Here is a 17,316-nt window from a genome sequence, read left to right as displayed (position 1 = left end):
CTAACTGTCAGTCACATAGGTCTCATACACGTACATCATATCATGTCTTAAACCTTATTTATCGACGGAACGTGAACTTATTTTACTTTTAGTTGTATTTGGTCCACACCTGTGCGTGCAACTTATGAGGTGCACGGGTGAATAAAACAACATTCTCCTTGTGTGCTCTGATATTAAAAATAACCACTATAATGAAGCACGGATGTGTTATTATAATATAAAGTCAGTGTTAAGTGGGGCAAAACACACCTTCCATTAGTAGTACGCAGGCTTCATCTAGTGGTACTTTAACTTTAATGTGCAAATAATTTTTATTTGATTCATTATTTATGTGCACTGTTTTATTTTCCTATATTCAAACAGTGTTACCGTTCAAACGGTGTGTATTGTTAGTGATGAAAAATATTAAACATACTTGTTAAATGAAAATTGTGCCTCGTTTTTAATGAATACTTGGGCCTACTGTGCTACTGTATTTTAATGTTGGTCATTATGGTTGTAGGAGCCTAAATGCTGTTTAAGTTAATTTACATTTTATGGAAGGCGCTTTATGTTTATTCAGCCAAAAGAGGACTATTTACTTTATTTAAATAATACGAAAATGTATATATTGCATGCCAAGAATAATTATAAGGTTCACTTTATTTGTAATTATTACATTCGTCTGAATAATTTTATGACTTACTATTTTATACTGCTTTAATACAGTGAATATTACGTAACTGTTTAATTGCATATATGGTGGAAGGATCTGTGTGGTAATATGGTTTGGACACAGTGTATTATGGGTAATGGCAGTCAGGAATGCTGGACTCGAGCCACAGTTTTTTTTACCTTACTCTTACTTTTTCTAACTCTTTCTTACTGTAACAAACTCGCCTTTATTTTGCCATTCATTTGTTCCCACATAGTTATTATTGTTTTACGTTTTTGAATGATTAAGTTGACAAGTAAACGATACAAAACGAAGAGGAGCGTCTGGCGTTTTGTTTGTTGTTGCCGCAGCAAGTAGAGGAACGTCAAGCTAAGGCTTCATTAGGAAACTACAATGGTGGTACTAGGAAAGCCAAGTTTTTTTGAGGTTGTTCTTTGTGAAAAAGTTGAAGAAGCACTGTAAAAGTGTGATGCACGTTACGCTAAAAAATAAAAATAAAAAGCATATCAACTCTAAGCTAAAAACAAGACAAATGTATACAAACAAACACTTCTGATAAGACTTTAACATTATTAATATTTCAAACTATTTGTGAGATATAATTCATCCTATCCCCACAATTTGAAGTCGCTAACATAACCGGGCCAAGTTTAATGACAGAGTGAGACCTTCTTTTGGCTACATATTATCTTTGTTCCGCAAGGCGGTAGTGTTGTTGCTCTCAGGTAATCACAGGAAGAGAGTGAGGCACTTCAGAGACGGCAACGAGTGCGACGTAAAATTAGATTATTGCAAATAAAAAAACACAATGCTCTAGATATGACTGCAATTAATCAATTGTAATAAACGCGATAATATGTCACCCCTAACTTTGCTCTTTCAACATGCTCAGGGAGAGTTGTTTTATTTTGCCATGTCACACAGCAGTTAGCTTCTTTTTACACCTGCATGAGCATTAAGAATGCCAAAATGTTAGGGGTGCACACAAATTAACATCCAGATCACAATTATTACTCATCCTAATTTGTAAATCGATTGATAATTTTTAAAAATTGGTTGAGATAAAATACCGTATTTTCCGCACCATTAGCCGCACCTAAAAACCACAAATTTACTCAAAAGCTGACAGTGCGGCTTTTAACCCGGTGCGCTTTATATATGGATTAATATTACGATTCATTTTCATAAAGTTTCGATCTCGCAACTTCGGTAAACAGCCGCCATCTTTTTTCCCGGTAGAACAGGAAGCGCTTCTTCTTCTACGCAAGCAACCGCCAAGGTAAGCACCCGCCCCCATAGAACAGGAAGCGCTTCTTCTACTGTAAGCAACCACCCGCCCCCATAGAACAGGAAGCGCTTCTTCTACTGTAAGCAACCACCCGCCCCCATAGAACAGGAAGCGCTTCTTCTACTGTAAGCAACCACCCGCCCCGGAAGAAGAAGCACGCGGTGCATGCTGGGATATGTGACGTTTCATTTCCATTTGTGTGTTTATGTAAAGACCCCAAAATGGCTCCTATTAAGTGTGTTGTCTGTCTAATTATAAATAATGCAGACGAGGCGTGTTAACTGAGTTCTCAACGTTTACTCACAGCGTGCTCATAACCACATTCTAACTGCCAGCATACAACAACGCTTCTCAGGGCTACCGCGCATGCTCGTCACTATCGTTGCATGCTGGGTAGTGTAGTTGTTATATTTGCTAGCTCATAACATCACATTGAGAGACACGCTTACGCGCTTAATTCAATACTCGCCGTCATTCCGGGTGGATTGACAAAAAACCTCCAGCCGCTAGATATTGGTGTCAACAGGGCATTCGAAGCTAGACTGCTAACTGCGTGGGAACAATGGATGACCGAAGGCGAACACACCTTCACTAAGACAGAGGCAGCGCCGGACGACATTCGCCCAACTTTTCAATTCGGACACCGAAGGAGAAAAATTCGAGGGATTTATGAATGAAGAATAACTTCAGAAAGTGAGCGTTATGTTTATTTTGTGTGTTGTGACATTAACGTTCGAGCAACATTATGTTGCTATTGCTCTGCACTATTTTGAATTTTACTATGTTTGTGATTGCACATTTGCGTACATTTTGGGACAGAGTTGTTAGAACGCTGGTTTTTAATATATTATTAAAGTTTGACTGACCTATCTGACTGTTTTTTTGACATTCCCTTTAGCGCAGCGTAGGCGCGGCTTATAGTCCGGGGCGGCTTATTGGTGGACAAAGTTATGAAATATGCCATTCATTGAAGGTGCGGCTAATAATCCGGTGCGCCTTATAGTGCGGAAAATACGGTAAGTTTTTTTCCAACTTTTAAAAATATGTTTTTTAGGCCGCTATCATGCAACCAGAGGGAGTATTTTCTAATCTGTGAACTGTTTTAAAGAAGTTTCATTCTAATTATTACACCAAATAATACACTGCAAAAATCTGTTTGAACCGTGAATAATGTTGAATCTATAATAGAGTCTGAATCGAATCGTCACCCCAGAATTGGAATCGGATTGAATCGTTAGGTGCCAAAAGATTCCCACCAACGTTAATAAAGGTGACAGTTTAAATCTGATTTCTATAAGAGGTTCTACTGTAAATATTTGCATTGATTGCATGTTAGTGCACGCGACAGAGCAGATAGTGCCGGGTGGGCAGAAATAATAGACCATAATTGCAAGCCATGCTGCACAAGAAATGCGGATGTTAAAAGCACCAATATAGTGAAAATCCTTCCAATTTGAAGTTGGTAACTCTCCTTCAGTAAAAAGAAAAAGCCCCAGTTTAGAACCTTTGCAGTGATGTGTGCTCACGTAATCACGTCCTTCGGGCTTGATACAAAGTGAGTGCGTGGGAAAAGAGAGGAAGGCTGTTATTATATTATTCTCTCCTCCAGTGAGGAAGTCACAACCACTAATCACACCCCAAAGGAAAGGAAAGAGCAGAAGGGGTAAAAATAAAACATGCTGAACACGGCAGCAGAGGTGCAGGGGGTCCTAACGAGAAGCTGAGGGTCATGAAGAGCAACGGGAGAAAATCAACATACATCGTTCAGCTTTACTGAGAACTCCTTGTTTTCTGCAACATGCTTGGTCACCTTAGACCCCTGGGGCGAGGCCGAGGGGTCCTCACACAGGCTGCCGTCCAGGAGCTTGGTGGTGTAGAAGGAGGCCACGGCGCCGCCGGGCTCGTAGACGCGCCGCGTCGCCGGCCACTTGCCCTTCAGCACCGCCTGGCAGATGCTGTCCAGGCGGTTGATGATGACGCGGTCCTGGAAAGAAGCCGTGGGCATCAGACGCTGACTGATTTGCGTGCTGAATACGAAGGAGAGAAAGCGTGACGCACCTTTGGCCAGTGGGAGGCGAGCATGTATCCTCCTGCCAGGAAGGGATGAGCGGCGCTGTTGGCGAGGCCATTTTCAGATGAATGGGGGTCCTGCGTGTCATCTTGTGCGGTGCCCAGAGACGCCACGCTGTCCTCGTCGAAACCCTTCACGCTTGGAGCTGCAGGCACTGAAAATACTGTAAATCGACAGCAGGTAGACACTTTATCACGTGAAATTGGAGAAACATTCCTTCTCATAATTAACAATGTTGTGTAAATACAGAAAGAACAGCATTGAAATGTACATGACAGGTTCTGCTTGGAAATTGGTATACCGTATTTTCCGCACTATAAGCCGCACCTAAAAACCACAAATTTTCTCAAAAGCTGACAGTGCGGCTTATAACCCGGTGCGCCTTATATATGGATTAATATTAATATTCATTTTCATAAAGTTTAGGTCTCGCAACTACGGTAAACAGCCGCCATCTTTTTTCCCCGTAGAAGAGGAAGCGCTTCTTCTTCTACGGTAAGCAACCGCCAAGGTAAGCACCCGCCCCCATAGAAGAGGAAGCGCTTCTTCTTCTACTGTAAGCAACCACCCGCCCCCGTAGAAGAAGAAGCGCGCGGATATTACGTTTCATTTCATTTGTGTGTTTACATCAGTAAAGACCACAAAATGGCTCCTATTAAGAGACACGCGTACAACGCAGAATTCAAACTCAAAGCAATAAGTCACGCAGTAGAACACGGAAATAGAGCAGCAGCAAGAGAATTGAACATAAATGAATCAATGGTGCGTAGGTGGAGGAAGCAACAAGATGACCTGCGCCACTAAGACAGGGAGACAGCGCCGGACGACATACGCCAATATCTGCCAGTGGATTGTAAATGCCTGAGCGGATATATCGGTCTCAACTGTGGTCCGAGCTTTCCGGAAGGCAGGATTCATGGAACTGCTGGACAACAACAGCGACACTTACTCTGATGACTTCGACGAGACGGAGCCGGCCATTTTGGATGCCGTATTCGCCCAACTTTTTAATTCAGACACCGAAGAAGAATTCGAGGGATTTATGGATCAGGAATAACTTCAGAAAGTGAGCTTTAAATGTTTATTTTGTGTGTTGTGTGACATTAACGTTCGAGCGACGTTGAGTTGTTATTGTTGCTATTGCTCTGCACTATTTTGAGTGTTACTATTTTTGTGATTGCACATTTGCACATTACATTTTGGGGGTGAACAGAGTTGTTAAAACGCTGGTTTGTAATATATTATTAAAGTTTGACTGACCTATCTGACTGTTTTTTTGACATTCCCTTTAGCGCAGCGTAGGTGCGGCTTATAACCCGGGGCGGCTTATAGGTGAACAAAGTTTTGAAATATGCCATTCATTGAAGGTGCGGCTAATAACCCGGGGCGGCTTATAGTGCGGAAAATACGGTACACAAGATCTATTCTCAAACAAATGTACTAATAGAGGCAGGGATGTGGGATATGGCCTAAAATCTGTATTTCGATAAATTGCAGCCTCCTGCTATAACGATATGCATCACAAAATATTATCTGGTAAATAAATGATTATCGAAGTATGTCAAAACGTGTTACATAAGCTCCTTTTTAGCTGCTGACGTATGCAGTAATGTACAAAACCCCAAATCAGTGAAGTTGGCACGTTGTGTAAATCGTAATTAAAAACAGAATACAATGATTTGCAAATCCTTTTCAACCTATATTCAATTGAATGGATGATTGGGTATGAAAGCAGCTTCAATGTATTCATTCATTCACAAACTAGGATGGGGCGAGGGTCACCACTTTGTGAACAAAAGCGTGAGCAAATTGTCCAACAGTTTAAGGACAGCATTTCTCAATGAGCTATTACAAGGTATTTAGGGATTTCACCATCTATGGTCCGTAATATCATCAAAAGGTTCAGAGAATCTGGAGAAATCACTGCACGTAAGCGATGACATTACAAACCTTCAATGCCTCAGGCGGTACTGCATCAGAAACCGACATCAGTGTGTCAAGGATATCACCACTGTCAGTAACTACAGTTCATCGCTACATTTGTAAGTGCAAGTTAAAACTCTACTATGCAAAGCGAAAGCCATTTATCAACAACACCCAAAAATGCCGCCGGCTTCACTGGGCCCGCGCTCATCTACCATGGACTGATGCAAAGTGCAAAAGTGTTCTGTGGTCTGACGAGTCCACATTTCAAATTGTTTTTGGAAACTGTGGACGCTGTGTCCTCCGAATTGTTCTAGGCGCAAAGTTCAAAAGCCAGTATCTGTGATGGTATGGGGGTGTATTAGTGCCCAAGGCATGGGTAACTTACACATCTGTGAAGGCACCATGAATGCTGTAAGGTACATACAGGTTTTGGAGCAACATATGTTGCCATCCAAGCAACGTTATCATGGGCGCCCCTGCTTATTTCAGCAAGACAATGCCAAGCCACGTGTTACAACAGCGTGGCTTCATAGTAAAAGGGTGCAATTCTAGACTGGCCTGCCTGTAGTCCAGACCTGTCTCCCATTGAAAATGTGTGGTGCAATATGAAGCCTAAAATATCACAACAGAGACCCCGGACTGTTGAACAACTTAAGCTGTACATCAAGCAAGAATGGGAAATAAATCCACCTGAAAAGCTTCAAAAATTGGTCTCAGTTCCCAAACGTTTACTGAGTGTTGTTAAAAGGAAAGGCCATGTAACACAGTGGTAAAAATGCCCCAGTGCCAACTTTTTTGCAATGTGTTGCTGCCATTATATTCTAAGTTAATGATTATTTGCAAAAAAAAAAAAAGTTTCTCAGTTCAAACATTAAATATCTTGTCTTAAGTTGAAAAGGATTTGCAAGTCATTGTATTCAGTTTTTATTTACCATTTACACATTGTGCCAACTTCACTGGTTTTATATATATCACCATCGACACACAATATAAAATGTGTTCGATAAAACAGATATTTATCATTTATTATTTGGTTGGAAGAAACAAGAAATTATGAAGCAAGATATGTTGCACAAAGTCACTCGCGCTCTGAGAACCAAGCTGAACAGGATGCAGGATGTGTCCCTGAGCAATAGGAGTGACACGCCAACAGCCAATCAGGTAACAGTATCAACTACCAAGTTTCAATGGCTGTCAAAGTGTACCAACTTGTCGGAATACATCCTCAGCCTTCTTCTGTCCAGGTTAGATGCATGATTTATGATCTAGAATAAACTTACAGGGAGCAGGAAAGCGAGCAAACAGCTGACCACCTGATCATGTCACACAAGCTCGTGATCACGTTGCCGCTATAAATAGTTTGTCTTCGTTAGTGCTTATAATAACAATATCACTAATACTTGGTTAATATTCAAATCATGATATATAAATGGAGTATTGTTGGCGCTTTTCGGTTGTTTTTTATTGAATAATATGGGCGCTGTAAGCAGTCTTTTATTTACAAGTTAGAATGCTTAAAAAAATCAAAAAAAAATCCATCTGTTGTCATGTCTTTAAATGTGACTTTATATTTTATCATCTATTTTAATTGGTTCTGGGCAAGCACAAAAAGAAAAAAGGCCATGATGACATCACCTCCAAGTACTGAAGATCCTCTTGCATGACATGGATGTTATAGTTATGATATGCTGTGATGTGACTAAGCATTCTCAGTGACTTAAAATGTATTTTCATGACTCACCTTTCTCCTTCCCGTCCTCTCCTTCACTGTCGCTGTCATCGGAAGAAGACGACGACGACGATGACGAAGACCCTGAGGAGCAGGATGACGAAGAAGACGACGAGCTGGACCCGGAGCGGGACGAGGAAGAAGAGGACGACGATGAAGACGAGGAGGAGCGCGAGGAGGAACTCGAGGAAGAGCCATCCGTGTCGGACCCGGAGGCCCGCTTGTTCTCTCTGCGGCTTCGCTTGCTGGCCTTCTTGGGCTTCCTTTCGGAGGAGTTGGGCGTGAGAGGTGTGGTCCTCGCCGCCACCATCTGCCGCTCGATGTCCCTCAATTCAGGGATGGGCTTCTCCTCCACCACACCTGAAGGGGTCGCTGGTGCGGCGCCGGGACTCCAGCTGTCCTTTACGTTCTCCCTGCTTTCTTCCCCTTCTGAGGGAGGCTCCACTTTGGGTACCAGCCCAGCTGTCTCCCCCTCTCTTTGGGTCGGAGGAGGCAGCGGGGAACCCGCCAGCGCCAAGGCCTGGTACTGAGGGTGCAGAAGCGGGGTGAAACTGCGCGGCTGCTGTGGGACAGGCTTCGTCACGGCGGAGGCGCGCTGGGCCGCCATGAAGCCCAGCTCTGGGTCTCGGAGTATGTGGTAATCCGTGCGGCTGACCCCGTGCTTGGCGGCGCCGATGAGCAGGTCTCGGTCGTGGGTGCCGACCTCCCACCACACGGGCAGGTCGGAGCTCATCTGGCACAGGGACAGGCGCTCGAAGAGCAATTGGTGGCGAATAACCTGCTCCCTCACTTGGCGAAGGAGCTCCACTCGGTACAAGGTGCGAGACGCCCGCTCCTCTGTGATGGGCTGGATGATGAGGGACGGGTCCACCGCAGAGTCTGGAACGCACGCAAAGACTGTGTTTAGAAAAAAATCAAAGAGAACTCAAGAGTGCAGTGTGTTAAAAAAAAAAAAGACAATATAACACACCCATAAACGTGGATGCATATGAAAAAGTGCAATATATTTATCTGTACAGTAACCTATTTATTTATTTATATATGCACCTTATTGCTTTTTTATCCGGCACTACCATGAGCTAATGCAACAAAATTTCGTTCTTATCTGTATTGTAAAGTTCAAATTTGAATGACAAAAAAAACAAAAGAAAAAGGAAGTCTAAGTTAATTTGACTCTGCAGAGTCAGCTTGGTGTGACTGTAACAATAGGGATGGGTCCAAGTCCAGTACTTTTTTGTCACCGACCAAATCTCGACGGTCCTACTGGGCACCGGTTCACATAAAATTCAACCGCGCCATGTTTCGGTACCTGGCTTGTGGGTGACATCGCGCTCTGTTGCAGGCTCTTTGCACTTCGGCACTTGGCGATCACTCCAGCAGCACTGAGAGCGGACTCAGCCAAACTACTTCTAGGTCATTTTCAAGTTTAAATTTTTCAATTCCAACAAAGAAATGGACTCAAAAAATGCTCCAATATAAATTGAGTAAGGCTCCACTTTTTCAAAAATGCACTAGTTTGATACTAATATATGTTGGCTTTGCTATTGACATGCTACTGATTAGCATTAGCGACTTTACATGGCGATTTCAACACCTCCAAATGTGTTTATGCAAACTACAACGAAGATGCACGTTACAATCATACAGCTGGTGCGTAATAAATACAATACTTACAGCATTAATACTTTTTAGAGCGCAACGGACAGCAAAGACTGATGTGACCAACATACCGTGAACTCTACACTAATGCCATCTAATGTCTTGGACTTGTAACTGTAATTGACTCAGAAAGGTCAAAATAAACAACTGGAGAGCAGTTATCCTAATCAGTTCATTTTTAAATGTTGCAATAAAAAAACAGATTTTATTCTCAAAAACAATATTCAATAACAAAAGTACCAACAGTTGAGTATCGGTACTGAATCCTGGCGGTTCAAATGTGAACAATACCCATCCCTAATTAGCAACGTCAACTCGCCGTCAGAAAGTCCCCTTTATTATCCAGAAAATCACTTATTTTTACACTTGTATGACAGAAGTTTTTGAATGTTAATGAAGGCTTTATAATAGGGAAGTTTGACCCTGGAACAGATTATTAGGGCCCGCAATGGCCCATTGCAAAAGGACTCCCACAGGGAGTCCTTATGCAATGGGACATAAGGACCTATTGTTCTTCTAAGGTTTTATTATTATTATTATTATTATTATTATTATTCCGCCGCCTCTTCGAACACTAATTTGACCCACTTAACATGATTCAAAACTCACCGTATTTGACCCACCCATCAGGACCTGCGAAAATTGTCTTTTAATAAAAAAAAAACAAAACCAAAACTCAAAATTGCACTCTAGCGCCCCCTAGGAAAAAAAAAAACTGGACTGCCTGTAACTCCCACTAGGAAGGTCGGAAAAACATGAAACAAAATCCTCTATGTAGGTCTGACTCAGACCTAACTTTCATAATGGTACATTCTCGGGCTAAAATCAACAGGAAGTTGGCAATTCCCCCTTCAAGACAAAAAAGTACTAAAAACAGTCAGTTTTGCTTCTTTGAGCTGCAATTTGACCCCCTTAACACGCTTCAAAACTCACCGAACTGAACGCACACATCAGGACTGGCAAAAATTGCGATCTAATAAAGAAACCTAACCCCAAATTTAAAAATTGCCCTCTACAGCAATTTTTGAATAAAACTGATAAAAAAACTGCTCCTCGGAAGAAAACAATTACAAAACTGCCTGTAACTCCCACTGGGAAGGTCGGAGAGACATGAAACGAAAACCTCTCCGTAGGTCTCACTTAGACCTACATTTCATAAATTGACAACCCCCAGCAAAAATATACAGGAAGTTTGCTATTCCCCCTTCAACACAACATTTTTGTAACAACCCGTCACCTTTCTTCAAACATTATCTCCTCTGAGCGCGTTTGTTGTTTCGGCTTCAAACTAACACAGGAGAGAGATTGAACCCTTCTGATTAAAAGTTGGTGAAAGAGTTGTGATACCTGCTCCGGTTTTGATTTTATGACCCTTCAAAGACCCGCTGCACTGATGCTCCTGCGGTGCTGTTTTTTTAAGATGGCTGCTCAAAAGCAGGAAGCACCAACGTGCCCACACAATGCAGACAAGGTAGGTACACTAGACTAAAGTCTTGGGACACTTCAGACTAAAAGTAGACAAAAGTATTGGGACACTTAGGACTAGCACCTGCCAAATACGCGGGCCCGTCCAACGCTGCTTGCAGCTTTAATTTCTTCTTGTATTTGTTCCTATGGTTAAACTTGTTTGGAATTGAACAAACCAAATGTCTTCTAATATCAAAGTACACCCAATGCTGGATGCATTTTGTTGTTTACTGTGTCGCCTTCCTCTTGTTCATGTGTTATGATGTTTAGGGTTTTACAGTTCCAGATTGTAATTTAGAATATAATTTAGTACGGAACAGCCATACTTGTTTGTTAATTCATGCCAAGCGTGTGTACGGTTTATGCTCTGACCTCCTTCTTTGGGCGGCAGGCGACAGACCCGTCGGCACATGGCGGTGAAGGCGCACAGATACTTCTGCAGGCTCTCGTCCGTCTTCTTGTGCAGTCGAGCCATCGCCCGGAACTTAGTCCAGTCGAAGCGGCCCAGCGTCGGGTCGAAAACCACTCCAAAGGTGGAGACCACCCTGTAGAAGTCTGCCTCTTCCCGCCGGGTCCATCTATTGACAGCGGAAGTAAAACATTTTTTAACGTTATGGAAATGTACTTACTGTACAATGACGGCAGTGCAAATATTTATGATACAAAATCCAACAAATAAGTACCATTTGGGTTGGATTTTAATTGAGGCTGTCAAAAATAACGAGTTAACTCGCTATTAAATCACAAAAATGATTGCATTAATCATGTATAGTTGCAGATTAACTCCAAAATGTATTTTGAGCACACATGCTTCACCTGAAAGGCGGCGTGGGTTGTTATACAGTTAGTGATCAGATCAATGCATATGTTAGCGAGAGTTTGATAAAACTACTAGCATGTTTTGAGCAAATAAACAACGAATATTCAAGTAAAACATAAAAAAAAAATTATTGTATGACATTTTGAAAACAAAGTTGTATTTTTGTTAAACAACAGTGACTATCCAGAAGGACACATCCCACCCTGCTCACCACTTGTTCGACCTATCGGGGAGTAATGCGTGTCTTTACTCCCCGATAGGTCTAACAGGTCGAACAAGTGTTAGTTTTTATTCTCAAGCCATCACCAAACCAAAATAATGCAAAATTGGCACATGCAATACATTTTGACTCTCTTTTTTAATAGAGAAATGGCTTATTTTATGATCACTGCATATTTTAGGCACAATGTGCTTGGCATGCATGTGAAATAGGAATAAAAACATTTATTTTCTTAGTACCGGCACTTATAGATTTGACATACCGTATTTTCCGCACTATAAGGCGCACCTAAAAACCACAAATTTTCTCAAAAGCTGACAGTGCGCCTTATAACCCGGTGCGCTTTATATATGGATAAATATTAAGATTCATTTTCATAAAGTTTCGGTCTCGCAACTACGGTAAACAGCCGCCATCTTTTTTCCCCGTAGAAGAAGCGCGCGGTGCATGCTGGGATATGTGACGTTTCATTTCCATTTGTGTGTTTATGTAAAGACCCCAAAATGGCTCCTATTAAGTGTGTTGTCTGTCTAATTATAAATAATGCAGACGAGGCGTGTTAACTGAGTTCTCAACGTTTACTCACAGCGTGCTCATAACCACATTCTAACTGCCAGCATACAACGCTTCTCAGGGCTACCGCGCATGCTCGTAACTATCGTTGCATGCTGGGTAGTGTAGTTGTTATATTTGCTAGCTCATAACAGCACATTGAGAGACACGATTACGCGCTTAATTCAATACTCGCCGTCATTCCGGGTGGATTGACAAAAGACCTCCAGCCGCTAGATATTGGTGTCAACAGGGCATTCAAATCACGACTGCTAACTGCGTGGGAACAGTGGATGACGAAGAAGCGCGCGGTGCATGCTGGGATATGTGACGTTTCATTTCCATTTGTGTGTTTATGTAAAGACCCCAAAATGGCTCCTATTAAGTGTGTTGTCTGTCTAATTATAAATAATGCAGACGAGGCATGTTAACTGAGTTCTCAACGTTTACTCACAGCGTGCTCATAACCACATTCTAACTGCCAGCATACAACAACGCTTCTCAGGGCTACCGCGCATGCTCGTAACTATCGTTGCATGCTGGGTAGTGTAGTTGTTATATTTGCTAGCTCATAACAGCACATTGAGAGACACGCTTACGCGCTTAATTCAATACTCGCCGTCATTCCGGGTGGATTGACAAAAGACCTCCAGCCGCTAGATATTGGTGTCAACAGGGCATTCGAAGCTAGACTGCTAACTGCGTGGGAACAATGGATGACAGAAGGCGAACACACCTTCACTAAGACGAGGAGGCAGCGCCAGACGACGCCAACATCTGCCAGTGGATCGTAAATTTGCCCAACTTTTCACTTCGGACACCGAAGACGAAGGATTTACGAATGAAGAATAACTTCAGAAAGTGAGCGCTATGTTTATTTTGTGTGTTGTGACATTAACGTTCGAGCAACATTATGTTGCTATTGCTCTGCACTATTTTGAATTTTACTATGTTTGTGATTGCACATTTGCGTACATTTTGGGAGTGAACAGAGTTGTTAGAACGCTGGTTTTTAATATATTATTAAAGTTTGACTGACCTATCTGACTGTTTTTTTGACATTCCCTTTAGCGCAGCGTAGGCGCGGCTTATAGTCCGGGGCGGCTTATTGGTGGACAAAGTTATGAAATATGCCATTCATTGAAGGTGCGGCTAATAATCCGGTGCGCCTTATAGTGCGGAAAATACGGTACTTCTTATGGGTTTCACTCTTTAAACTATATTTTGTTGTATATTATTTACAATGTCAATAAAAATGAATAGAACAAACACATTCTGAAAATATTACAATAAAAATATAGAAAAAAATACCGGCAGCGGTAAAGTTTAGATCCATGAAGGAAAGAAGAAAGTGAATGAATGTTCATAACTGAATACATTTACATATGCATAAAAAAATCGTTCTCTTTGGTACTATTTTTTTTAATGAATTAAGTAACGTTTATGACAACATTTTCGGCACTTGGTGATCCCTCCAGCAGCACTGAGAGCGGACTCAGCCAAACTACTTCTAGGTCATTTTCGAGTTTAAATTTTTCAATTCCAACAAAGAAATGGACTCAAAAAATGCTCCAACATACTTCTTATGGGTTTCACTCTTTAAACTATATGTTGTTGTATATTATTTACAATGAAAATAAAAATGTATCTAATCTAAAAAATGTTGGTAATTTTTTTTAGGTTAATTTAAAGGGGAACTGCACCTGTTTTGGGAATTTTGCCTCTCGTTCACAATTATGAGAGACAAGAAGATATTTACATTGCATTCTGACATGTAAAAATCGGCTCATTCTTTGTGGCTAGCAATGCAGCTAATGGGAGCAATCAATTCTACCACTAAATCACTTCAACAACACTTCATTTATGTTCCGTAACCTGTATAACAACCAAGCTGTAGCGACATTGTTATTGTAAGAGTGAACACTGAGGAACTCCTTTCTTTTCTAGCGTACAAACACATCGGCATGCTACGGTATTAGCTGTAAAAACTAGCTACGGAAAGAGATAAGATAGCTTGTATGTCAACATGAAACGCAATTGAGTTTGTAATGCACAACACAATGTGATAGAACAATGATCTGTACCGACTGAAAAACATGAAATCATATTACAGTATCTGTAAAGTATGAGCCCACATTTCATGTTTTGTTTGTACACAGCTAGCCAAGCAGCTTATGTACTGTAGTCGTAATAACACACGACGTGCTACGTGTGACATGATCGATATTAAAATGTGACTCACTCGATGGACAGTTGTGCGTTTGGTCCAGCTGGCCGGGGACGTTTTTCCGGTTTATTTGAGGTAAGCACGGCATTTATGTCGAAATAGCTTGGCTACAAATTCCACATTTTGCAGTTTTGGGTCACTTTCACCTCACTATCCGCTTCCGTCTGCTCCAATTTTTCACCCTCTGCTTCGTGCAGTAGTTCATCCTCTGTATGTTCAGCTTCAAAAAGACGAGGTTGTAAATCCTTATTTGTCTAAAAATAGTCGTCTTTGTTGTTTGTTACCAAATCTGCCATGATTACAACACACACGCATTTGTTTCCAGAAGTAGAAACACACATTTGTTGCCAAAGGTCGGAAGTGCACTGCTATGGAAACAGAAATCAATGCGAAAAAAAAGTCAGTTCCGGCAAGAATTAAAATGACCAAAATACGGTAAATATTGAGCCTATTAAATATTGTTAAGAATGTGTCCGTTACTACATATATATATATATACATATACATATACATATATATATATATATATATATATATATATATATATACATACATATACATATATATATATATATACATATATATATACATATATATATACATATATATATATATATACATATATATATACATATATATATACATATATATATATATATATATATATATACATATATATATATATATATATATATACATATATATATATATATATATATATATATATACACATACACATATACATATATATATATATATATATATATATATATATATATATGTATGTATATATATATATATATATATATATACATATATATATATATATATATATACATATATATATATATATACATATATATATATATATATATATATATATACATACATATATATATATATATATATATATATATACATACATATATATACATATATATATATATATATATATATATATATATATATATATATATATATATATATATATATATATATATATATATATACTTGCAGTGTGTACGGTATACAAAACATTGCTGGAGGGTTTTGAAGTTGTTTCAGAGGGCTTTGAATGCTACAACGGTGACTCCCATTAGCTGCATCTTCCAAGCGTTTTTTTTACCATCTTTAAAATCCTAAAAAAAAAAGACATGTGTTTTTGTCTCTCGTGATTGTGAACGAGAGGCAACATTCCCAAAACAGGTTTCCAAAAAAAAGTGCAGTTCCCCTTTAAATTATGTAAGTAAGTAATTAATTCACTGTGATTAAAAAGTGTGATGAATCTGATTAAAACAATAATGAATGACTCATTTAAATAACCAGTTTTAATGCCATTTATAGTGGTGATTAGCTTTTTGTCATTCCTGTAAAATCACTAATTGAACGTATCAGCGTTTTATCAGACTATTATGGAAATATAAAAATATATTCTGTTAAATACCAGTGAACACTAAGAATAACTATCTTTTAAAAGGGGAACTGCACGTTTTGGGAGTTTTTCCCATCATTCACAATCCATATGTAAGAACAAATATGTATTTTTTATGCATTCTAATTAGTAATATATGGCAAGTACGAGGTGGCTAACAATGCAGCTAATGTGAATACTCTTCCCCGCTCATAAATCTCTCTCAAAAAAAAAAAAACATCCCAAAACCTTCACCCATACTCTATTTACATCTAATGTATTATGAGTGCCAAAGTCTAGGAACTACTTTTAGCGGCATTGTGATCACAAAAAGGTAGCTAGCTTATGCAGCTATTGACGTACTGAGCTGGTGAGCTGCTGAGTTGTTAAACGTTAATTATTGATAATAAATCATGCCTCTCACAGCAGAAGGTTGTAACAAACCAAGAAGTTGGTCAACTTTGACATTCAATTTAGACGCAGAGATTGTGAGAAAGACACGAAAAGACGCTCTTTTGTGCCCACTCTTATTTTTTATTTTTTTAACCTGCTTGGGGATTACGATCAATTCTACATCTAAATGGGAAGATATGAATATCTCATCCGTCGGCATCCCAGTGAGAGCAGACATTAACAGAAGTTATGTTGTTCGGTCCAAGTCGCTCTCCCTCCCCCAACGTTGACCTCGGCACTCTGACCCCGTATCTCAGCGACTCTGTCACAAACCTGGGGGTAAAGTTTGACTCAGATTTTAAATTCGAAAAACAAATCAGCAGCGTCGTTCAAAAAAGCTTTTATCAATTACGCCAAATAGCGAAAGTGAAACCGCTTCTATCAAGACATGATCTTGAGAAATTAATCCACGCTTTTATCTCGACTCGTCTTGATTATTGTAATGCCCTGTATGTTGGCATTAGCCAGGCCTCCCTCGCCCGCCTGCAGCTCGTGCAGAACTCTGCTGCTCGTCTGCTAACACAGACCCGCAGACGTGAGCACATCACCCCTATTTTAGCGTCCCTTCACTGGCTCCCTGTGCGTTACCGAATACATTTTAAACTCCTTTTATTTGTTTTTAAATGTCTAAACAACCTCGCGCCAACCTATCTCTCCGACCTCCTTCAGCCTTACTGCCCCACCCGATCCTTAAGATCAGCCGATCAGCTGCTGTTGACGGTCCCTGACACAAGGCTGAAGCTTAGAGGTGACAGAGCTTTCGCCGTTGCTGCTCCCAAGCTCTGGAACGACCTACCCCTGAGTGTTAGACAAGCCTCCTCTCTTCCTGTTTTTAAAT

General features: G+C 40.3%; 1 protein-coding gene across 9 annotated transcripts in view; it reads right to left on the bottom strand.

Moving 5' to 3' along the window:
- Nucleotides 1-17,316, bottom strand: part of chd9 (chromodomain helicase DNA binding protein 9) — a 254,829-nt gene that overhangs the window by 11,416 nt on the left and 226,097 nt on the right. For 7 of the 9 annotated variants that reach the window (XM_061964542.2, XM_061964543.2, XM_061964540.2 and 4 more), the window contains 4 exons: nucleotides 11,168-11,373; nucleotides 7,682-8,548; nucleotides 4,002-4,177; nucleotides 3,703-3,927 (listed from right to left, as the gene is read on the bottom strand). In XM_061964542.2, the coding sequence (XP_061820526.2) occupies nucleotides 3,703-3,927; nucleotides 4,002-4,177; nucleotides 7,682-8,548; nucleotides 11,168-11,373 (1,474 nt within the window). The remainder of the gene's footprint in view (nucleotides 1-3,702; nucleotides 3,928-4,001; nucleotides 4,178-7,681; nucleotides 8,549-11,167; nucleotides 11,374-17,316) is intronic. The other 2 variants (XM_061964544.2, XM_061964545.2) reach the window with 1 other exon arrangement.

This window comes from Nerophis lumbriciformis, linkage group LG06 (assembly GCF_033978685.3).
Source record: "Nerophis lumbriciformis linkage group LG06, RoL_Nlum_v2.1, whole genome shotgun sequence".
Classification (NCBI taxonomy): Eukaryota; Metazoa; Chordata; class Actinopteri; order Syngnathiformes; family Syngnathidae; genus Nerophis; species Nerophis lumbriciformis.
Note: the sequence above shows the minus strand (reverse complement) of the source record. Positions and strands in the feature narration are given on the sequence as shown.